Source organism: Primulina tabacum, chromosome 5, assembly GCF_025594145.1.
Source record: "Primulina tabacum isolate GXHZ01 chromosome 5, ASM2559414v2, whole genome shotgun sequence".
Taxonomy (NCBI): domain Eukaryota; kingdom Viridiplantae; phylum Streptophyta; class Magnoliopsida; order Lamiales; family Gesneriaceae; genus Primulina; species Primulina tabacum.
Window position 1 is genome coordinate 9962070 of NC_134554.1, and position 24310 is coordinate 9986379.

At 33.3% G+C, this 24310-nt stretch overlaps 4 protein-coding genes across 5 annotated transcripts; 2 read left to right on the plus strand and 2 right to left on the minus strand.

Moving 5' to 3' along the window:
• Nucleotides 1-306: 306 nt before the first annotated feature.
• LOC142546363 (large ribosomal subunit protein uL23) lies at nucleotides 307-2992 on the plus strand. Its single transcript, XM_075654042.1, has 4 exons — nucleotides 307-391; nucleotides 490-544; nucleotides 1627-1990; nucleotides 2766-2992. The coding sequence occupies exons 2-4, from the start codon at nucleotides 529-531 to the stop codon at nucleotides 2848-2850; spliced, it is 465 nt and encodes a 154-aa protein (XP_075510157.1). The 5' UTR covers nucleotides 307-391; nucleotides 490-528; the 3' UTR covers nucleotides 2851-2992.
• Nucleotides 2993-8843: 5851 nt separating this feature from the next.
• On the plus strand, nucleotides 8844-12418 carry LOC142546364 (type I inositol polyphosphate 5-phosphatase 8-like). 2 transcript variants are annotated; one of them, XM_075654044.1, is made up of 10 exons: nucleotides 8844-9014; nucleotides 9248-9335; nucleotides 9428-9490; nucleotides 9627-9714; nucleotides 10445-10549; nucleotides 10709-11096; nucleotides 11193-11389; nucleotides 11469-11577; nucleotides 11684-11832; nucleotides 11930-12025. In XM_075654044.1, coding segments are annotated over exons 1-10 (1215 nt in total). In that variant the 5' UTR covers nucleotides 8844-8987; the 3' UTR covers nucleotides 11931-12025. The 2 variants fall into 2 exon arrangements, with proteins under 2 accessions (XP_075510159.1, XP_075510158.1); XM_075654043.1 differs by having other exon boundaries at nucleotides 8846-9014; nucleotides 11921-12418.
• Nucleotides 12419-12938: 520 nt separating this feature from the next.
• LOC142546365 (ras-related protein RABE1a-like) lies at nucleotides 12939-16521 on the minus strand. The gene is made up of 9 exons (XM_075654046.1): nucleotides 16409-16521; nucleotides 16158-16278; nucleotides 15124-15196; nucleotides 14933-15033; nucleotides 14052-14117; nucleotides 13804-13901; nucleotides 13529-13591; nucleotides 13359-13451; nucleotides 12939-13266 (listed from the first exon to the last, which is right to left on the minus strand). The coding sequence occupies exons 2-9, from the start codon at nucleotides 16228-16230 to the stop codon at nucleotides 13183-13185; spliced, it is 651 nt and encodes a 216-aa protein (XP_075510161.1). The 5' UTR covers nucleotides 16231-16278; nucleotides 16409-16521; the 3' UTR covers nucleotides 12939-13182.
• A 3291-nt stretch (nucleotides 16522-19812) lies between these two features.
• Nucleotides 19813-20531, minus strand: LOC142544725 (oleosin G-like). Its single transcript, XM_075651761.1, has one exon. The coding sequence runs from the start codon at nucleotides 20462-20464 to the stop codon at nucleotides 19997-19999; it is 468 nt and encodes a 155-aa protein (XP_075507876.1). The 5' UTR covers nucleotides 20465-20531; the 3' UTR covers nucleotides 19813-19996.
• Between the last annotated feature and the right edge of the window lie 3779 nt (nucleotides 20532-24310).

The window sequence follows — 24310 nt, forward strand, 5'->3', positions numbered from 1 at the left end:
TAACCACGGTTGAGAAATAAAGGTCCCAGCTATTGAGAAATCTCTAGTGCCGGTAGCTTCGGTGCTTTTCTATCCAATTGGTCCTAAAATCGTGTGCAAAAATTCGATCCTATTCCAAACGGACCGAACCAATAAGTCGTGCGCTGTGGACAATAATTATTATATGACAATTAAAAAGGAAAAGATCGAATAATTCCATTTTGCCCACCTTCAGACGCTCATTTGATTCTTCCGTCACGTTATTAAGCAACAAAGAAAAATGATGGTAGTACTGGGCCCAATGGTGGATTATATAAACTTGGACCGAGCCTGAATCTAAGCCCAACGTTGAGCTCATATATGTCCACTCTTCGCCTCGAAAAACCCTAGAACGGCAGCAGCACCTTTCGAGGTTCCCTCCCTTCTCTTTTATCATTTTTTTTCCAGGGGAATTCACAATTTTTGGCTGGGATTTCTGAATATAGGCCATTCAATTGACTGATTGTGCAGGTAAAACTTCATTTGGGTTTCGGGTTGTATCTGCTTCAAATGGCCCCCGCAAAAGGTGAGCATTTTTCTCTTCTGCGATGCCATGTTTCATAGACAGGTTTCTATTAGAGAAAGGATTGGGTTTGTTGTTGTTTTCAATGTTCAATTCAGCTACAAATCAATTAATGGTGGAGGGACATTGCTTGGTTTTCGATTGTGTGTACAATTTGGGGGAAAGAGTTGTTCCAGCTGTACAGCCCTTCTTGTTAGTGGTTTACTTGTTTGAGATGTATTTAAATTATTCGAAGGTCGAATTTATCGGTCGTATATTGCTGTTGGCTGTGAGGAGCATAAATCTGGAAGTTGGAATTATACCTTCATTTCGTGGTTTTAAGTTGATTTTTTTTTTTTTGAAACGTTCTGAATGGATATGTAGGTCAAGTTTGGTTTACTGTTCAAGAATCGATTATGAAAGGTGTAATCTCATGAAGAATTCAATATTTGCTTAAAGAGCCTTGTCTTGGTGTTTGATTAAGAATTAGAACTGGGGATTGAACGTTTGATTCAACTTTTCAACTACATCAACTGGAGATTTCTGGTCTTCCTGTGTTGTAAGACCTCCAAATAGTGACAAACTGAAGTGGAGTGCCCTAAATAGCTATAATCTAAGCATTTGTGAAGATTCATCACATTCAAGGCGTTATGTACTTTACAGATTATTAAAAAAAAAAAGCAAATTAGAATCAGTAGGTATTCACTATATTGCATATAATCATGGATAATACTATCTCTACACTGAAGACGTGCTTAAGGATTCGTTGTGCCTTTAAAGCACATCGAGACTTGGGCAGTTGGGCTTTATGGTTAAGGTGTGGGCTTCATTAAAGGACCATGTTTTCTCTTGTGTCGAGGAACAAACCAGAGCCTTGAGTCTAGGCAGATATCTTGTGGGTTTTAGTAACCATGTTCCAGCGAACGCCGGATGAGATAATTAGTTGTGGATACCATATTTTTGACCAACTGTTTTCATTAAATTAGGACGTGCCTTCGCTATTTTCTTTGATATTACCCCCTTGTGAATGCATGACTATACTTGTAGAAATGTGGAAGAAATTTGCTTTTGTTTTCGACTGTTTTTACATTTCATTGTATATATAGCTGATTCAACAAAGAAGTCAGACCCGAAGGCTCAGGCCTTGAAGACTTCCAAGGCTGTAAAAGGTTCGACTACCTTTAAGAAGAAGGCCAAGAAGATACGCACCAAAGTTACCTTTCATCGTCCAAGGACATTGAAGAATGACAGAAATCCCAAATATCCTCGCATTAGTGCCCCTCCCCGCAATAAACTTGATCACTACCAGATTCTGAAATATCCTCTCACCACTGAGTCTGCAATGAAGAAAATAGAAGACAACAACACACTAGTTTTCATTGTTGACATTCGTGCCGACAAGAAAAAGATCAAGGATGCTGTCAAGAAAATGTACGACATTCAGACCAAGAAAGTAAACACCCTTATCAGGTGAAAAAACGATTCTATAAGCCATGGTTCTATGGATATATTTTTTCTGTCATCGGTTACAATGTGCTAATCTTAGGGTTTGCTTGGTTTTTTTTCCCATTGTTTTCGAGGTTTGTTTTGGAAAAATGATTTTTCGAAAATGTTCACTGCAGTGGTTAACCATAAGATTTAATAACTGGGTATTTTCGGGGATGAATGAAAATTATAGTAATTTGTGATGATAAGATAATGAAAATGACTTAGAAATGCTGTTTTTTCCCATTTTTTGGTTTTGAAGGTTAGAAAATGACGTCTTTTGAATGCAAAACCAAGCCACCCTTATCCAAGTGCTAAATATACGATTGCCCTTTTCACTTATACTATTTAATGTTATATGGATTTTTTACAAATAATTCTATGTCCTGTTCTTAGGGGGCAGGTGAAATATTGACTCGAGTTAGCACTAGTAGCTTGAGCACTAAAAGGCTTAGATGCATTTTTTTGTCAATAAACAGTCGAGACTCGATTGATACCTGAGATAATTGAGCTTGTCGAGCTCGAGCTCGAGCTTGAGTTCCTCAAGCCAATCTTGAGCTAGAAAATGTCTCCGATCAAAGCTCTGGCAATTAAATTTTCTCTGGATTTGAGATTGAGTAGTCCTACTCAAACTTGACACTGAGATTACGGAAAACACCTGACTTCCATCTAATTTTGTTTTATGCAAATTAAATGTATGATCTTTGCTATACCAACTGACTAGATTTCCTTGCCCTCATGTATTGTTATCCCCTTACAGGCCGGATGGAACCAAGAAGGCCTATGTTAGGCTGACTCCCGACTATGATGCTTTGGACGTCGCCAACAAAATCGGGATAATCTAAACAAGCGTCTTTCCATTTTTGCGTCTCTATGCTTTTTCCTTACTTGTTGAACCCAAAGCATTATGAATTTATGCAAAACCAAGTATTGCTTCATTTTGTACGAGTATCATAGATGGTGATTATACATTTCATTAGTTTGTCTCGTCGGTTGTTGCTTTATTTTCTCTGTAGTTGTTACGAAGTTACATCAGTTGAGAATCACAGAGTCATTACATCAGTGAATAATCGTATCTCCAAATCTATGCTGACCCAACCTTTTGTTTCGTGCATAAACTAAATTGCCCATTCTGGACGCATATGCTCCATACAACTAAAATAATGTCCAAAGATGAGAACATATATAGAGTATGTTTGTAGGAAACATAATCCGATCCATAACCGAAGAAGAAATATATATAATCGGGTGCAGCAGAACAAACTATATCAAAACAGGGACCCCGTCATTCCCCAATCGATAATAAGATGGTGGATAAAAACAAAGCGCTAGAGACGTGTTATACAGTGACTTTAGTTTTACAGTAATTGTAGATTGTAGACTTGTTATACAGTAATATGTATCATATTCATTTGACTTTTAATTCTACAGCTACCTGTCTATATATTTCAATTGATTATCATATAACATCAATAATCATTCTTGAGAGAAAAGCAAGACACATTATTTCCTTCTTTTTTTTTTATTAGATTTTGCATAAAAAAATTTGGCGGAATTTCTTAAACTCTAGATTTGATATTTAATATTTAAAAAAATTTGATTCATAATGAAATATTACTTTTTTTATCTTGTAGGAATCTATTCAAATAATCTTATCAGAATCAACATAAGTCCATACATACTGTAGAGTAATTGCTCTCCCAAAAATGCTCGAATTCAGTTCGAATTAAAGCTCGTGTTCAAGTTCGGCTTGAAAGATTTGAACATATTCACAAACTATTTGAATTATTGCTGAAGAATAATTGTTCCACCAAAAATGCTCGAATTCAGTTCAAATTAAATCTTGAGTTCAAGAAAAGAGATATGAACTTGATAGAATAGTTGAGTGATGATCTTTGCACGAAGACATTAAAGAATTTGTATTTGGTAGTTGAATTGTCGTCAAGAGCATTGAGAGTGTGCTATGAGCTCTAATTGAGAGTGTGACATCGGTTGGATCGAGCTTGTAAGAATGACTTGTATAAATCAAAGTATTCTAGTAGAATCTTCCGTCAATGGAAAAATGGGAGACGCGGAAAGATTTTACATTCAAACTTCCATAAACAAATTTGTGTTTGTTTACTTTATCACATTTACTTATTGTTATTTTGGTAGACTATATTGAATTATTTTTTGTGTTCTATAAAATACCAAAATGTTTCATATATACAAAGTTGTTAGATAAAATTATGCAACTAAATTGTTTTTATATATTCAAATCGCATATCTTTCAAATACTTTACAAAATGTTAATCGGTTTTAGACGGATTATTTTGAGTATCATCTGCTTTGTTTGAAAATCAAACTCAATTTAATTTCTCGATATTCAATATTTCAAAAATCAAATTATTGTAACTCAATGCTTGTCTCCCACATATCCTAACAAATTTTTCATCAAAAAATATTAACCAAAGAGCGCTTAAAAAATAATTTACATACCTAAATTAATTAAATATTTTCAAAATTAAAATATATTGCATACATACAAATTTATAATATTCATATATTGCATTATACACATGCAACATAACACGTGTGCTCCTATCCACTAGTCATAAATAAAATATATATAAGATTAAAAATCAAAGATATATTATATTACAAAAATTTAATTAGGTATATATGTGAGCTTGAAATAAACCTAACACCACTTGTCAAGAATTTACAAAATTTTATTTCCAACTGTCTTATTTAATAATAAATGACAGTTACAGATATGGTTATAAATCCATAAAAAATATCCTCAACTTTGCCATATATCCAGTAAAATAAAATACATGGGAAATCAGATTACTTTCACCGATATTAAACTACCATATAAAGTATATAATGTATAAATTAATTCCAACCAACAAATAACTAAATACTAAACTTCTAATTTTAGACTGTAGCATAGTGCGATAATGGTCATCTTGTCCACCAAATTGCGAAAAAGGACAATTACTATGGTTTATCAACACATCTTAGGCGACGGGGGCAGATAATCTTGATGAAAGGGACCGATTTCATAATAGAAAAGTCTCTAATTAATGAGCGAATATCCTATACAACGGTCTCATTGATTAATCGTGAGATAGATCGACCTGATATATACACGTAGTAAAAATAATATTTTTGGCATAAAAAACAATACTTTTAACTCAAATCAACATAAATTACATAAAAAATTTCATATCACAATAATATATAAAACATAAAAAGTAAAATTTCTTGTCTGTTTCACAATGTTACTCGTAAAACTGTCTCATAGAAGTTTTAACGCTAATTAAAACTTTTCATAAGACGGGATCTGGACACATTAAATGGTGCTTATTCCAGTCAACTGCGAAATTTTCTTAAAAATCAATATTTGTTTTTGTTCAAACGTGTAGATATTTAGAGTCATATTGGACCCAAATAAATCTAGAGCGGGACAGATGGGAAGTTCGACAATACCACGAGGGAACTATTCCCGTGTGGAGCATCCAATTATCCAAATTATTTTTTTGTATACCTGTGAAATCCACATATTTTTTCAACGAGTCTAACTTACATGGACAATAATTTTGACTTTGGAAGCAGAATTAGAGCAATTCCCTTATTTGGTAGCAAGAAATAGTCCAAGTCAGATGGAACCATAATAGGGGGAATCTATCCGGGCACCACCCGACCCGTCTTGTCAATTCACAAAGCTCCAATTTGAGACTTTCTTAAACGAGAATTAACCAATAAATTGCCTTTAGTATCTGTGTGAAGATTTAACAAAATAGAAAACCACTTCTGCGCTTGATTATTCTTAATCGCATATTCAGAATACAGGCGTATGATCGGTTGACCTCCTCCTTTCTTTAATTAACAGAAGGTCTAATTTGATCTTCAAAGAAAAAATCACGATAAATATATGAAATTTGAACCTACCAAATTAGGTTTTGGAAATTTACGTGCGTTCTACAGAACTGAACTAAGGCTTTTTTTTATCAGGATAGATAAGAGATTGTAAATAAAATGATTCATTTTGTAACCCTCTACTTTCACACAACTCGTATGGTTCAACGAGCCATCGATATTTCATGATCAATGATATAATACTATTTATAATACAGATTTTTTCGAAATATTTTACCCACCACCTTAAAAGTTTGACTTTCGAATCGAGCTCGAACTCGTGAGGAAAGTAGATTTATTCGATCATTTTCAAAGTCCACTTAATGCATAATTCATGGTTTATTGTGAATCCTGTCTCCAATATTCTACTGTGGACTTTTATTGTATACCATTCATTACTTTGGGATTTTGGACTTGAATGAACTAAAAAAATGTCTACTTTGTAATTTATTGTATGTCGGTGAATTATCAGGATCTTTTGAATATGTGTAGATTCAGGACAAACCAAGTTGAGTGATCGCAAGTAATTGCTTATTCGTAGTCATATTTACTCTTCGTATTTTACTAATTACACTATCTTTTTAATTTTTTTTTATTTTATTGAAACATTAACATTATTTTCAATGGAAATTGTAAATTTTAATTTTGAAAAATACTTGATTGGTATTTTTTTTATTGATTGAATTGAATTTATTAATTGATTTTAATTATCTATTTATAGTATATGCTATTAGCGGTGAGTATTCGGTCCCGACCCGAATCCGATTGGGTAGAAAAAGTCGGGTAGGTTGATATTTTTTTCAAGTTCGGGTTCTATAAATATATGGGTTAGTAAGTTTCTACTTGATCGGATAATTCAGGTACATTTGTCAACTTTTAGTGTAAAAAATAATAATGGAACGCGATTAGAAAAATATGAAGTATAAATATTACCTTAAATTTTTTTAGGAAAGAAATATTATTAAATTTCTTTTTCCAAGTCTCGATTTTACTTTAATATATCACTTGGGATTTTTTTAGCCAAATCAGCATTCTCTATTTGTCAATCGTTAAAACTTTGAAGAAGAAAAAAACCATCATCAACTTGAAATCAAGAATGGAATATAATCGATTCGGTTCTCATTTCACTCTATGAAAACCAACACCATCAATTCTAACATAAGATTGATTGGCGTTGACCTGCTATAAAATTACTTCGAAAAATCTATTATCCATTCGCTCTATGTACGATAGTTCATGTTACACATCTCGATTGTTCTTCTGTTATGAACTATTATTATTTCCCATCAATTATAATTGTCATCATCATTATCTTTATCATTGCATTGCCCCCTACATTATGTATTATTCTATGTGTTTAAAGTGTCAATATCATTGCATTGTCCCCAACATTATGCGTTCAAGTGTCAATATTTTAAGAAGCATAATAGATTTTTGTTCACTAAAAATGAAGTCCTCTAATACTCTCACCTGCCCTACGCATCATCTGGCGGCCACTACAAAGCCAATCGGTACACATTTATTTTTAAATAAATAAATAGGACAGCCATTGAACTAAAGGAATGCTAGCTGCTCCACCAAATGTCCAATTCTCATCCAGCAAGCTTACCGGCCCCGCGTTGAACTCAGTGTGTACGTTAAACATATGTGTATTTATTTGTGACGAATTTATATATAGTATTGTTCCCTTTCTTTTCCATCCAATAATTATTCCTAATTAATTTTTTGACCATTTTTCCAATATTTATCGTTATTATTTTATTATTAACAAATACTTTCCTTAATTTTCAAACTAATTTTATCCAACAATTTACAATATGATATAATATATATATATATATGTGCGCGTGTGTGTGTGTGTGTAAACATTTACATATTGGGAAAAATGACCAAAACGATCCTCTGAATTTACTTATTTTGTATTTTGGTGTTATAATTATTCAAATTTGAGATTTGATCATATAAGTTAGATTATGTTTTAGATTTTGGCCTTTCTTGCCACAATACTGACATGTCGCAGAAAAATGTCGTCGAAAAATGCTGAAGTGGCGTCGAAAAATGTGATGTGATACCGAGAAATACAGACATATCTGACGTCATGTAAGTACTCTTTAAGAAAGATCAAAAGCCAAAATACAATCTAATTTACATAACCAAAACACAAAATAAAACAAAAACATAACCTAATTTACAGGACTAAAATACAAAATAGATAAATTTAGAAAACCATCTTAATTGATATCCTTATTGATAGGTAATGACTCAATTTAATTATTCAATTTATTATTGAGGCCCAAATTAATTATAAAAGCTCAAGCTCACAATTAATTATAAAAGCACAAGCACAAGCCCACTATACACTCCAAAAAATTCTATAAATAGGAGAGGATTCTCGTTATTCAAGGGATGATGATTTTATGGTTAAACTTTTTAGCTTTCAATTAACATCTTTGAATTATTTTCTGACTTGAGCATCGAAGTGTGTACACCGGGCAAACCTCGACGGCTCTGACGTTTGTTTGTGACGCAGGTGATAACCCACAAAGATTTCTCTCCACCAGCTACTTGGACCTGTTTACGAACCAGCAGAGTAATTCGGATAATCACAATTTTTGGCTACATCACTTACATATAATGTGTAAGCCATATTTATGTGCATGTTGCTTCATATATAATGTAATGACTTTATTTTGTCAATGTTTCTTTAGGACCTCAGATATTTCTAAACCCCTGTCCCCATTCTTCCTGCAAATGGCTACTTTTTTATGTTCCATTTGCACGGTGCACACTCCATAATGCCCACTAATTTGCACCACGAAATTAATATCCTGCCCATTCAGTAGTTTGACATATTTTTTCAACTCCAACTGTACAAACTCGTTTGTCAACATACTGACAATTTAATTAAATTAAACTATACATTTCATAAAGAAAAAGCCCACTTGTTCATCTCGAACAATCTTCCCACCACAAATTTCATATAATAACTTGCAAAATATCTCCTTGTTTACTATATGAATAATGTTGATAGATTTATTCGACTCGTTTTATTCTCAGCTTTGTTAGCGGATCGGATCGAATGAGAGAAAAGGGAGCTTCCCTTAAGGTACTCGATGGTATTACAATGTTAAACAAACACATTTTCCGAGAATTTTGTGTTGTCCAAAGTTATATTTGGATTAATATATTCAATATCAAAATCTTAAATTTAACTACAACACGTTTTTGTATACTTTTGAATTTTATGAACTTGATATTTTCTCTTATTTTTAATCAGAGACGATGTATTTATATACTTGATATTTTTTCTTATTGTTGATCTCGTGGTTTTTCTTGCAGTCTTATTGGCCAAGAATGGTGGTAAGAAAATTGTTGAATATGAAGAGTATTGGTGTGGATGAATTCCACTCAGATTATGGAATAAAGGGTAGAGTTTACATATAACACGTATATTCCTTTATTTTGATTATATAATTAAATATCTTTTTTTGTGTTAAATCTTTATCTTTTTGGCAAAAGGTGGGAAAAGGAAGAGTAGCTTCGAGGATGGATGCTACGTTGTCGTTCCGGAGGAATTATCAGGTGAATGTCGGTCCTCAGATTGGAGGATCATAATCGTTTGATTAACATCTTAGCCCTTTTTGGTTATTTTTTTATTTAAAATTTGTAATTAATTCCAAATCAAGGGTGTTAGTTAATCTGATGCTTGTTTTATTAGAGAAGTGGTTGATGGAGGCGAATAATGAAAGGGAACGACTACGATTCAACCAGCTCCAGCAGCCTATTACAAATAGCGAAGACCTCCGGTATATTTTTACGGAAAATGTTTTTTTTTCTATAATTTTTCAATTTTGGACTTGAATCTATTAAATTTTCAAATTTTAATTTTGATACATAAACTTTTAATTTTCATCTATTTTGGTTCAATTGTCATGTGACTCTAACAAATCCAAAAAAAATTCAATATCACATCAGCATTTTTCAATGTCACGTCAGTTTTTTCGATGTCATATCATTAATTTGACCAAGATAGCATAAAAATTAAAAATTAGTTTTCTGAAACCAATCTTTGAAAAAATAATTGCCTAAAACAATATTGAACAAGTTAGTGGACATTTGTTTCGTTTTTTTTTTTGTTTTTGGATGTTAGGGTGTAAAGACTCAACGAGATCCTTATTGACAAAACTTTGTTTAGCATAGATTTGATTAGATTAACTCAATTATTGTACAAACCAAAATTGAACAAGTCATGTCTCTCAAACCCTTAGATATGAGCGGTCTATATATATAAACATTTTTATCGAGATTCAATTACTCGTAACAAACTGCTTCCAATCTAAAAAAAGGAGGATGATATTCTATGGTGACGTTAGCTATTCAATTACAATTATATCGACTTTTGTGACAAGACTTCCAACTCGTTTCAACTCAGAAGTATTTTTATTACGGTTCTATATAATTTTAGGGCAAAAACTTGTATGTTACAAGATGATGGTTATGTTATTATATTGATTCAACGTATTAAAACTTTTATAGGATGTTCGTTGGAACATGGAATGTAGGGGGAAAGTCACCACCGGTTGAACTAGACTTGAAAGACTGGCTAAGGACCAATTCACCCGCAGATATTTATGTACTTGGGTATGCCTCTCGGTCTGCTTTTCTCCCGATTCATATGTGTTGTAATTAAAGTATGAATTCTCCAGATCTTTATATCAAAATAAATTGTAAAAAAAAAGTCAAATGAATGCAGAAATTTTACCCCTTGAACCCCATCTTTTGGGGGTATTTTCAAAGCAGATTCCAGGAAACTGTACCTCTAACTGCAGGCAATGTGCTAGGACCCGAGGACGGCGCCACGGCCTCAAAGTGGCTCTCTTTGATTCACAGAGCTCTAAATGAACAACACCTCTCGGGTTTATTTCCGTTTCAAAGCGAGTTCATCAAAGACACGGATTTTGAAATATTTTCGAGTTTTGGGTCGAATTCGAGCTCCAGCGAACAGGGCTCCCCTAGTCCTCCTGAACATCATTGTAGAACGATACGACACCGGTACTGCATGGCTGCCGGAAGGCAAATGGTGGGTATATATTTGAGCGTGTGGGTTCGCGAGGACATGTATCGACATATTTCTTGTCTAAACGTTTCGTGTGTTGGAACGGGCATCTTGGGACGCCTAGGAAATAAGGTATCATCTTGGTTTCGCATTTTGAATTCGTATCCAGACACATTTCATGTTAGCTTAATTAATCCGTATTCCGTTCGTTTACTGATCGAATCTTAGGGATCGGTATCTGTAAGCATGACACTGCATCAGACGTCGTTCTGTTTCGTGTGCACTCACTTGGCCTCGGGAGAGAAAGAAGGCGATGCTATCAGAAGAAACTCAGATGTGATGGATATCTTAAAGAGAACGAGATTCTCTAACCAGTGTAGGATTCTCGGAGAATCCGATCCACCCGCTCATATCTTGGATCACGAGTGAGTGTCTGATCCATTTCTCCCTCCATTCATGCTTATGATGCTTGTAATTAATTCTCATGAGTTGTTCACGTTGTAGCAAGATAATTTGGCTCGGGGACTTGAATTACCGACTCGCCACGATATGTGGGGATACATATGATCTGCTCCAATTGAAAGACTGGCAAGCCCTTTTGCTGAAAGATCAGGTACTGATCATATAATCTGTCTACGGAGAGATTCGACTGAAAACTTTTCTGAGTATGTACAAATATTGACTACAAATTACTAAAGGCAAGAAGTATGTTATTGCAGCTGAGAATAGAACAAAGAGCTGGTAGAGTATTCAAAGGATGGGAAGAAGGGGCAATATCCTTTGCTCCAACCTACAAATATTTCCCTGATTCCGACCAATACGTGAACCAAACATCCACGGCTAAAGAAAAGCGGAGGACCCCGGCTTGGTACGTCATCTCATCTCGTGTCCGTGTATAAAAGAATACAAAACTCTAGGTTTCATGTAGAAATACTCTTCTCATTTCATATGTTTAGGTGTGACAGAATTCTATGGAAAGGCAAAGGGCTTAAACAGATGAGCTACAGTAGGGGTGAATCAAGATTTTCAGATCATAGGCCAGTAGTTTCACTCTTTGCAGTTCAAGTAAATGTGCCAACAAAACTCGAGCCGACGACAGCAATCGCTTCGAATACTGCTGCCTATAGGTTGTGATGTTTACTTATAAATCCATATATGGATATTACATAAGGTTTGTTTGATTCGCTGTAGCATAGATTTTTCCCGTAGATTTTTTGGTATCCTATAAAGGCACTGCAGAATGCTGCCTATTTTATGCAGTGAACATTTTGAGGTGATCTTTGGTTTTTAGTTCAGTGTTTGTTTGTAGGTGTACTATGTGTACGATATATTAAGTGAAATAAAAATGTACAGAAAATATAATTATTGTTTTTATTTTATTTTTTTGGTAAGAAAGGGGCATGATTGTGCATAGGCCTCAATTAAATTTGTTCTAGAGAGTATTAACTAATATTCGGAGTTTTTCGTCAAGAATTTTGTTTTTTTATATATATTTTTGTAAATATGTGAACTAATTTGTATTTCACTATGTTATATTTCCATTTTATAGTGTTCTTGAATAGATTTGAACAAATGACCAATTTTCGATTATTTATTGCGCTCAAATTCACAACTCACCCAATTTGGATAGCTGCAGTTGCATCCGCACATTCTCGAAGTTAGTCTCGCCGGTAAATTATTATCCATTTTAACATTATTTCATATCACACATTAATTTGCATGATCAGTTTTCTGCCACATTGGGTTCAAGAAATTGAAAAGTTCGATGGCAATGGGGAACATACTTTTTTTAAAAAGAAAATTGTACGGATTTTTATATTATTTAATTAAAACTAGGAAATTCACCCAAAGACTCCTCCAGTCAGCGTCATTTCAGTTATTTTGCAATGTCTTAAAAAAATTTTGGATTCCATAATTAATTTTATGGAATAAGAAATTAAAAGACTAAAAATCTTTTAATAGAAACAAGAAGGCACGTAAAATAAATTTAATAAAAAAACAAACACTTGTCTTGAAATACAAGTATACAACCCATTAAAGTTCAGAGTAAAGACTTTGTATAGTAATATAATTCCACCAATAAAGATCGATCCGCCAAGAACACAAGATTGCGGAACAACAAAAAATGATGAGAGGAATAGCAATACAAACACTACCGATATTTTCAATAACAAAGATTGGGTCTCTCTGTCAAAATGGTCAGGATCGAATTTTTCGCTCAAGAACCGCAGCAAGCCGATTTTTGAGCAGCTTGGGTAGTCCCTGCCCCCTGGTCAGGTTGGGTGATCCTTATGGTCTGAGGCTGCATTCAAGCAATAATGCATTCAGTCGTTTTAAATAAGGATGAACCAACATATACACCCACTCACTAACCAAGTAAATAGCATTTGATACCTCAGATTTTGAGTCGGTTTCAGCGAGCCTCCGCTTTATATCCCTGGCGATTGAGAAGAAAACCTCCTCCACGTTCATGTTTGTTTTAGCACTCTGTTGGACATGATGTTATTTGGATAGAATAATTCAGAATAAAAATTTAAGAATAAGCAATTAGTGGTGCCACTTACTGTTTCAAAGAATTTAATTCCATATTCATCAGCGAGTGCCTGACCCCTGGAAGTTGGAACAGCCTAAAAAAGTTCAATCATGTCAGATTATTGTGGATACAAGCAAAAGAAGATCGATGCATGCAGTTTTATACGTATGGCTTTGCATGACTATTCAAAATTTACTGACAGGGGTTAGTTTTGATTGACATGAAATCAATGTACCCATGCCAGTAGCATGCCCATAAACAAGAAATATATGAATACTCGAGCAAGAGAGAGAGAAAGAAAGAGACTCTTTTGCTTTCATCCATATCAGCCTTGTTGCCGACCAATATCTTGTTGACATTGTCGGAGGCATGTTGTTCAATGTTTCTGATCCAATTCCTGATGTCTAAGAAAGGATCGAGTCAATTTTGACAAGATAGAAAGTAAACTACATTAAAGAAAATGCAACTAAAAGAAATACAAAATGTGGAAAACGTTAATTTTGTCACAAAAATAATACAATAAAAGAAGAATAGTAAGAATAGCGAGTAATTACTGTTAAATGATGACTCATCAGTCACGTCATACACCAGCAATATACCCATTGCTCCACGGTAATAGGCTGCAAACAAGTGAATAGTAAGGCAAGACCTTGAAATGATCAGTAAAGAACTATTATGCTCTGTGAATCGATATGGCAACAAGTATGCAAAGAACCAAATAAATAATTAACTTACTATAATTCCCCAAAAAAATTCTATCTATTACATTATTATAGATTAAAAGAGGAGAAAACACATCTGAAATCCTCACGAGAAACAAAACCGAAGGAATCAAACACCTTTCAAATTTCACTCGTCCTTGCGTGGAAGATTATTTTAAAGTCCATCGTTGGGAGTAGATGAAGTCATAATTTGATGCTAGAAGAAAATCAGTAGCTTCGTTCTAAAAATTTTTTCTCTCGATTATTTCAGATATAAAAAGGCCACCATTTTGGTACAAAGAATTTGAAATGGACAGATGAGAAAAACCTTCCTGCAAAGCATTTTGATCTAAAACATGTCTATGCTATATTAGCACCAGCATACTAAACACAACATGTACTTACTTTTCAAATCAGCACTTCCATCCAAGCACGTAATTACTTATTTTCACAAATATCTCTCAAGGAACTACAAGCACAAAATGTTCTGATCAACAAACAGCCTTCCAAACAAGTTTCTACAAGAGAATCAAACACCCTCTAAAATCTAGGTCATAGTTTAAGCTTTTGTGTTAGCTGCTATCCTCCCAGAAGGCTAAATGGCGCCTCATTTTTCTCAGGTTATACAATCATTGCCAGAAGAAGAAAATTCTTTAAAAACCCTACTTTTCTGGGATAATGCCCAGATACGAGAGGAAAATGAGAGCAGTTTCCAGCATAAGTCAAGCACTTACCAGTTGTGATGGTCCGAAATCGCTCTTGTCCAGCAGTATCCCATATTTGCAGCTTGATTCTTTTCCCATCGAGCTCTATAGTCCTTATCTTGAAATCAATACTGTGTGATGAAACCAAATCAAACAAAGCAGGCAGGAGAAAGTAAAAAGTCCAAACAGTTGCAAGGCATCTTCTTTAGAAGCCAACCTACCCAATAGTGGTAATGAAACTGGTTGTGAAAGAACCATCGGAAAAACGTAAAAGAAGGCAACTCTTCCCCACACCTAGAAAAACATCCAAACAATTAGAACGCTATTCAAATTAGGTTGTTCACTCCATACAGAATAAAACAAAGACAAAATAAATTTGTTAAAATAAATACAAAAAAAGGCTACCAACTAAGGTAAAAAATGAGTCCTACCACTCCATTCCAACAATTTCGAAAGAAACACAAACATATTGTCTATAATTTCTGGTTTCAAGAGTTTGGAAGAGTATATCAATAACCAGTGATGCAACGCTATGAACTGCGACAAGCCAATTATCCCTCAAAAGCTCTTTAATTATCTCCGGTAGTGCAGTCAATCAAAACAAGCAATCTAATGTACATCATAAACTCGTCAACCTCAAAATACCAATGCGCTTTCTGGGCTATCAGTAATAATGTAATATTAAATTTTTGGGTATCTAACTACCTTTTGCTGACAGTAAAGAAATCGAGCTTCCCTACATACAACTGATATTCTCACTTATTCTTCAAAGAACATGGCTATATTGCAATTCCATTAAGGTGGGAATTCCAAAGCTGTGACATGAACACGGTCTCCATAACACATGCAAGTAGAGAGATACTAATCTTCAAGGCAGCACTAGCAAAGTATCCGATCCAATGAATAAATAATTAGTTATTAGTCAAACTATTACTCTGCACAGTAACCCGCATTAACATAATCAACCCTGTCTTCCGGATTTTTACAAGTTCAGCTAAAAAATCTATGGACAAAGTATTTCATTTTCAAATAAATAAAACAATTATTAGTTAACAAAAAACATGATCATAGCATCCTCAGCTATGTAAAAAAAATGAAATACACAGAAACCAATCTGCATCAAATGCAGGCAACACCAAGACAAAACACACAACCTAATCCCAACATTCCATACCAAAATGCAGTAACATTTGATCTTCAACCAAAAATTTAAAAAAATTTGAAAAAAATATACAATAGAAGGACGATCACGCACCGCTGTCACCGATCAACAGAAGCTTGATGAGATAATCGTAATCAGCTCGAGCTCTGGCGGGTGGAGCAGCCATCTGTGTGCCTCAGTTTTTCTCAAATTTACAATATCCTCGAAACAAACCCTAGAAACAACAAAAAGTCAATCGGCATACATCCATTTCAGAAGAATTCAGATTGCGAAACACAAAATCAAACAAGAAAATTTCGAATTCAAAAGGCAAATACAGAAAGAGAGGGATTGAAAATGAATACCAGATCGCAGGGGAGAACTGTGAAAGAGGGATCTAATAAATGGGAATTGAGGAAAAAGAGGAGGGAAGCGTGGGACAGAATGGTTATCGTTGAATTTCTCTCTAATAATAATTTTATTAATTAAAAAAATTTTAAATAAAATTATTTTTAACATAAAATGAACGAATAATTCAGAGGAAATGACAAATTGTTGACCGATTATTTGGTTCTTTGAAATATAATATTTATAGCGATCAGCCACAAGTATAAGGTTTTCATACACAATTATCAAACTAAACATTGATTATATTTTATTTTCAAATTATTATTTTTAATATATTTATCAATTACAAATTTGACAATTATATATTGTTTATGTGCAATTTGTCCAATGTTATCAGGTTGTGAACTTGGTTGGCTTGATATTATTACTAATCCGAGCCAACCACATATTTTTTTGCAATTTTGTGCATTTTATTATTGAAAATTGAAAAATTATAATTTATCATCTTATCTCATATTTGATTAATCAACCCAAACATATTATGTTTATTAAATATTATTGGGTTAATAGTGCATGAGTAAGAGTAGTACTGAGATGGATGAATATCTAGATGCGTCAAGCTGCTGATGTTTCGCTGCTTGATCTGGTTGGCCTAGATGGGTCGTAAAAGAGTAACCAGACCTCAACGGGTAATAATTTCTCTGTTAGGAGCATGGCATATGGTAGAGAAATGATAAAATTGGTTTTTAAGAGATATAAGACAACATCAACATATAGACACACATCTCTCCGAGTACACATTTAGATAATTCCTTGAGGAGGTGATATATGTGGGCATTTGCTATCATACCTAGAGCATTTAAGTTGAAAAATATTAGTGCACTATCGATAGATTGGATTTACAATATTAAACAATGACAATATAGTGACATATTTAAGTTGTCCGAGTTAAGAGTTGTGTGTGAGAAACTGCATTTTTTGTCGTTTCCTATGATGTTTGATCTTTTGAAATAATTATTTTCAATTTATATATTTATTATTTTATTTATAAAAATACAAAGTAATAAAGAGCAGATTCTATCTAAAATATGATGTTTCAAGATGTTTCTCGACAAATTTACTGATATTTTGTATTGTAGCAACGTTGTATTATATTTAGAAAATGAAGTCTTTTGAGATTCTCCTCTAAAAAAATTTTGTTACGAATTCAGACTCACCCGTCAGATTACAGATAATTAAATTTCATTAATTCATTTGCCCGATTTCAAGATTTTCATCACTAAATATTTAGCGATCGTGAAATTTCCAAATCATCATTTACATATCATATCAACCCATAATCTACATATGCAATTTAAAACATATCAAAAATTATAAAGTATTTTCTTAATTACCATTTTATTTTTAGTATAAAACCCCATCTCTTCTGTATAAACTGCACATAAAATTTTTTATAGTACAGATTTACTTAGCTAATCACCCAAGTGCTCTTCATCTCCCTCTTGTTGATTGTTGTCGGTCGGTGTCCTTCCTTTATATGACGATTGCATGAATTTACACAACTTTCATAGAAAAAATCGAATTTCAAACCCGATGCGGACAAAATATTTGTTTGATTAATTATGTGATGTTACGATTCATAAAATCATCTTCAAATACTAACAAGTTTGTGCAATAATTTGGACAGGTTTTATGTCATCCAATGCAAGAATATTTGTGGGGCCGAGATGCAATCAAGACCGAGACTGCGTGAAATATTGTCCGTGGAAACCATTCTGTATTGTTAGGCATTGTTTGGAATGTATTGAACCAAGCAAGATTGAGAAATGCAATACTTCAGAGGATTGCAAGAATACTTTGCATGTGTGTTGCATTCGATGCAACAAGAACGTGAAACTTGGTTCCCATGATATTATTATAAGTTAGTTTCCCGGATATTATTATATATTAAAAGTGTGGATCATTATAAGTAAAGTTTTACATTATGAATTATCAACTTTATCACTGGTTTGTATATCTTTGAAAACAACCCTAAAAATAGTTGAAGGTTTTTTTGTTCACTAAATTACTATGACATGACAAAATAGGAAAACATGTCTTATGTTTATCAAAAAGAGTCGACTCTAAATTAACACCTACAAGATATTTTTATGCAATTATTAAATTAAAAATATGTATTCTTTAATTTAAAATCATAAAAATTTTCGTTATTTTTTAAATTTTATTTGTTTTAATTGTATCGTGAAGTGCATTAGAATTTCAAAAAGTTAAAAAATAAATATACAACTCTCGGGTATTTTATCCAACCGATGTGTGACAACTACCACACTTCCTCACGCCCAAGAATGAACATATAGGAACGTGAAGTTTACAAATGACTCAATTATGGACAGAATGAGTGACCCGACTATAGACAATCCAACACATAACGATGAAACTTAATATCTGATATCATGTTAGGATTATAACTTGAATCTAACTCAACATCAAAAGCTAGCTCCCGGAGATGTCACAAGATAGTGTTGGTTAGAATATTCTTGGTTTTATATTGGATCGCTTTTATCATGCTGGATTGTGTTGATGCCAGTGCTTTAAGACTATCTCCAAACACCATTTTGGTGCAAAAATTTGCTCCAACGGAGGCTGCGCTATTTGGCGCAGACTCCCACTTTTGCGTTTGCGCCAATTTGGCGCAGAGGCACTTTTTTTAAAAATTTTAAATTTTTTTGTTTTAATTATTATAAATATATATTAATTTTATTATTTATTTTAAATTATAAATTTAAAATAAATAACAAAATATTTATTTATGTTAATTATTAATAATTAATGAATAATTTGATTTAATAATTTATAAATAATATAATTTAATATAAAAATGTTCACTTCACAATCATTTATGATATAAATATAATCATTCAAATTATATAATTAAATTATAAACTTAAATATTATTTTTTAATTTTTTAATAATATAATATTGATTATATAATATACACATTAGTCATAATTAAAAATATATTAAATAAAAAATAATAATTAATATATGTAATATAAAAAAAATATTTTGAGAATTTTTTTTTGGTGTAAGCTTTGAAATAAATATATTGAAAATGGATGTTGTATTTGATCCAAAAAATCATATTATTTTAGTGTAAAATTTACACTAAAATAAATTTTGTGATGGAAAATGAACTAAAGGGATCAAGTTCATTATACTCTGAAAATTTCATTCACACTTCTCTTTTATAATTAATTTAATTTATATTCAAAATAAAGATAATACAAATCATATTACCATTTGAAATTAATTTGAAATAATACAAAATAAGACCATGGTCTCTTAGAACTTAATAAACAGTAACAGATTATATAAAAATACGTTGGGTGTAACGTATATGAATTTTTCTAAACAATACTGGAAAAAAGTTCATTAATGAATTGGTCGGAAAAGTACGTAATGGGATTGCATGTCTAAAATCTTAGTAGAAAACCACAAAAGAAAAATTTACGAGATACAAAAATCATACTCCAAAATCATTAATCACCACAAAATCTAACCACGCATGCTTAAAACTGAAGAAAATTCCACTCAGCAAACGTTATCAAGCACCAGGCGCCGCATCCTTCACTTTGCCATGCAGATACCCGCCGTACTCCATGGCGTAATCCTTCACATGGCTGGCCGTATCAGCCATCCGGGTCCTCGCGTAGTCGACCCTATCTGAACCCGGAGGGTGGAACCCCCTGAAATACCGGTACAGCCAGGAAGCCGCGGCGGCGATGGCGACTCCGAACCCGAAGAAGGAGAGGAAGCCAACTACGGCGATGAACAGCAAGGTCCCGAGGGGAACCCATATGGGGCTGGAGATGAGAATTATCGGCACCAAAAAAATGAGGCCGAGGACTGTGGCGGTGAGCGTCAGCCCTGTGAGGAGGAGGAGAATGCCACCGGAGATGACGAGGGTGGCGAATCCCACGAGCTGGGTGGAGTTGGGTGCGTGCTGTCTCAGTTTCTGGATGAACGAGGCGGCGGAGGTGGGTCTCCTGAGGGAATGCTGTTGATCGGCCATTGTTGGGGGATCAGAGCACCACTGGATTCAACGGGTTTGTTGGAGAGATTAGAGGGGAGAGGGTGGAGGGCGTTTGGCGACACGTATGAGAGTTTGTTTCATGCATGCGAACGCGTGGATGCTGAACAGATTTTTATTTTTTTTTAAAAATAGTTGATATTTAAATTTATATTTATACAGCTTAAATTAAATACTCGTGTCTCTTCTTTCATATTGTTATTACCAATCTCTTACATACGCTACATCCAGGCATGCGTTCATGTTATTTTTTATAATTAATTTGATTTATATTTAAATATACATAATATATATAATAATATAATTGTTACAATTAGTAAGAAGCAATATTCAATTTGAAATTATTATATTCAAATAAAAATCATATTATAACTATAACAATAATGAAAAGACAGACTATAATTTGAAATTACAAAAAAATCACATTACACCATTTTTATATTTTTTATATATCAATTCATGTTAAACCCATTAAGCCCATACTTAATGGGTTTGATCAATCAGATTCTTACACAAGTTATATGCATATGTAATATATTTTTATATCTTTTACCTTTAACCAGTATATTATATTTATAATGGAAATTAAATTAAGAAATTTAAGCTAAGTTTTTTCTTATATCGAATTGAATATGTTGGGTGTAATCTAATGCATATTAACTTGTGAAACATTGCTTTATTAGAAATATTTTCTTTCGAAATTGATGCTTGCCAAATATTTGTGATGGTCCGGTTTTTTTTATTTATTTTGCTTTGTTTATAATAGTTCAATTAATAAAAGTACATTTCAATGCAAATTCAAAATCATGGAGAATTTTAATATAATTTAGTAAAATTTATTCACTTTTGAATCATATATCGAACAAATCCACTAAACAAAAAATATTAAAGTATAAATTGATTTATACTATTAAAAGTTCTCTCTTAAATTTTAAGCAAAAGCTTGTGTGAGACGGTCTCACCGATCGTATTTTGTAAGACGGATATGTTATTTAGGTAATCCATAAAAAATATTATTTTTTATGCTAAGAGTATTATTTTTTATTGTGAATCACTACAAGAAAAATGGCATACGACAACGGTTACCGTTGTCGTAGCCATTTTAAAACCATTGTTAAAGCCACTGTTATTAAATTGTTTGCTCAAAGACAACGGTTTTAGACCGATGTCGTAGCTACAATTAGCGACGGTTTTTCAAAAACCGTCGCAAATGATATTTGCGACGGAATGCATATATAAACCGTCGCTATTTAGAGACGGTTTGATACACCGTCACTAAACTTAGCGACGGTTTATCTCGTGTAAGAGATAAAAATTTTAAGTGTTGTGAAGTTGTAAAATCGTGTAAGTGAGAAAAATTTTAAGTGTTGTGAAGTGAAGTGGAAGAAAATGTAGCGAATTTGCTAGTATTTACAGAGAGTGGTGGAAGAAAATGGAGGGAATTTTAGGTGGGATTGAATTTTTTAAATTAGCGACGGTTGTATTACAATCGTCCCTAATTGTAGCGACGGTTATAGTTAAAGCGTCGCTAATTTGGTGGAAAAAAATGGAGGGAATTTTAAGTGGTATTGAATTTTTAAAATTAGCGACGGTGCTCTTTGAACCGTCACCAATATTTGCGACGGTTATATTTAAATCGTCGCTAATTTCAAATTAGCGACGATTTTACTTGATTCTGTTGCTAACATTAGCGATGGTTTAAAATAAACCGTCGCTAATTTGAAATTATCGACAATTTATCTATAACTGTCGCTAACATTAGCGACGGTGGTAATAAAATCGTCGCTAATACCGTTGTGTTTTATTCTAATCTCACGCTAATCGACAACGATTTTCTAAAACCGTTGTTGAATGTCCAAAAAAACACACTAATAGACAACGGTTCTTAAACGTTCAAAGACAACAGTTTTACAGAACCGTTGTCATTGACCTTAAAAACAACTAAAACCGTAGTCGTATATGTGTTGTTGATTCTGAAATTTCTTGTAGTGAATATCGGTAGGGTTGACCCGTCTCATAGATAAAAATCCGTGAAACCGTCTCACAAAAGACCTACTCTAATATTTGGTTCGTTTGGTTCGTAGGACGTGATAATTGAATGATTAATAAATTGATTGATAAATGTTTGATATGATAAGATAGTTAATTTAAGAGATATGTAATATCATGTGTGGTATGAAATTAAGAAGATAGATAAATTCATGATAAGTGTGCTAAAGACCAAAATACCCTTTATTTTAATATTTATTTTATTTTCCAATATTGTTTTTCTTCCCCAAACCTACGGCCTGTTCTCCCAAAAATCAGACGCCAAACCCTCTCCCTTCCGTTCGTCCGTGAAGAATGAGAACCCTGTGCGACATACTACTACTCAGTTGCAGAATGCGGCTACTGCGCTACTGGGGTCGGTGAATGTTGCCGCTGCTCCGGTTTTTGGGCCTGTTGTGGGGGGGATCCCAAGAGGCCGTGGACGTCCCCCTAAACAGGGTGGGGTCAAACGCGGGCGGGGTCGCCCGAAAGTAGGGGGTGGCGTCCAGGCTATTGTTGGGAGGAGCAGGGGAAGGCCTAAGAAGAACGCTGCTTCCCCTGTCATGGCCGGGAACGGCCGAGGCCGTGGCCGTCCGCGTAAGGTGGCTAATGTAGGGGGAGGGTTGGCGGCTGTTGATGGTGGGACAGTGAGTTCTATAACATTTGGGGTTGTTACTGGCGGTGCGTCGATTGTAGCAGGTGGTGGACTTTCTCAGGTGGCTGGGAAGCGCAGGGGGGCGGTCACCAAAGGAGGCTGGTAGGGAGGTTAAAAAGCGTAGGAAGTTTAGTGGCAAGCATCAAGGGTATTTTGGTGATTTAACTTTTTGGGAGTGACCGGATAATTACTATCATTCTTGGAAGCATGGATTTATTCTCCACCACAAACAGTAAAATTGTCAAGGAAATAATCAATGTCAAATCTAATAATTGAAGCAAACAACTTATTCATAATCAATCCAACTTTTATACTACCTGCCAAACTGGCCCTTAATACATACTCCAGGCTTATAATTAATAAAATTATTATTGACACGAGTATTAAGATTAAGAATAAATTATCTTTTACAAATCCCAGTGTGAATGCGTGATCTTCCATTTGACTTGATTAATATATAACAATATCATTATACTATAGTTGACTTAATTAATTTGACTGATATTAAAAATATGATTTTAAATACGTATTAATTTTTTAGTCATGCCATCCATATATCATCTAATAATATTTAACGTTACGTATTTTTTAGAGAAATTGCCTCTTTAACATTTGGAAAACTATTCAATTTAGTTATTTAAGTCGGCTTATTTTTTTAAATTTTCTAAAATTTCAGAATTATGTTTTAGTCATATAACTGTCTTTTGTTTATTTTTAATCTTATTTTGTGAGAATGTGACATATCATCAGTTTTCTGATATCACATCATTATTTTTCAATGACATATCAATATTTTTCTAAGTCACGCCAATCAAATCGAAACAAGACTCGAAAAAAAAAGAAATTGTAAGAATAAAAAACAATTTTGACTATTTAAATTACCAAAACACAAAATTTAATTGATACATAAAAGACTAAATTTATTATTTTCTCTCAACATGCAATAAAAAATATATTATTTTATGTAAAGTGTTTGAATACTAACAAACACATGGTGAGTATATTATATTATTATTTTTTATTAACATATAATATTAAATAAAATATGAAACATTTATTAAAAATTTAAACAATATAATCATATATAAATTGGCCCCTAGTGATCCCATTCCGCCACCTCTCAGTTTTTCTTGTTTCTTCCTCGC

Coding starts and splice junctions, on each gene's coding strand:
- LOC142546365 (XM_075654046.1), bottom strand. CDS start 16,230: ATGGCTGCTCCACCCGCCAGAGCTCGAGCTGATTACGATTATCTCATC. Junction 13,902..14,051: donor TGATGAGTCATCATTTAACA/GTAATTACTCGC, acceptor ATCCTTTCTTAG/ACATCAGGAATTGGATCAGA. Junction 13,452..13,528: donor GAATTAAATTCTTTGAAACA/GTAAGTGGCACC, acceptor CATGTCCAACAG/AGTGCTAAAACAAACATGAA.
- LOC142544725 (XM_075651761.1), bottom strand. CDS start 20,464: ATGGCCGATCAACAGCATTCCCTCAGGAGACCCACCTCCGCCGCCTCG.
- LOC142546364 (XM_075654043.1), top strand. CDS start 8,988: ATGAGAGAAAAGGGAGCTTCCCTTAAG. Junction 9,715..10,444: donor ACAAATAGCGAAGACCTCCG/GTATATTTTTAC, acceptor AAACTTTTATAG/GATGTTCGTTGGAACATGGA. Junction 11,097..11,192: donor TGGGACGCCTAGGAAATAAG/GTATCATCTTGG, acceptor ATCGAATCTTAG/GGATCGGTATCTGTAAGCAT.
- LOC142546363 (XM_075654042.1), top strand. Junction 1,991..2,765: donor AAAGTAAACACCCTTATCAG/GTGAAAAAACGA, acceptor ATCCCCTTACAG/GCCGGATGGAACCAAGAAGG.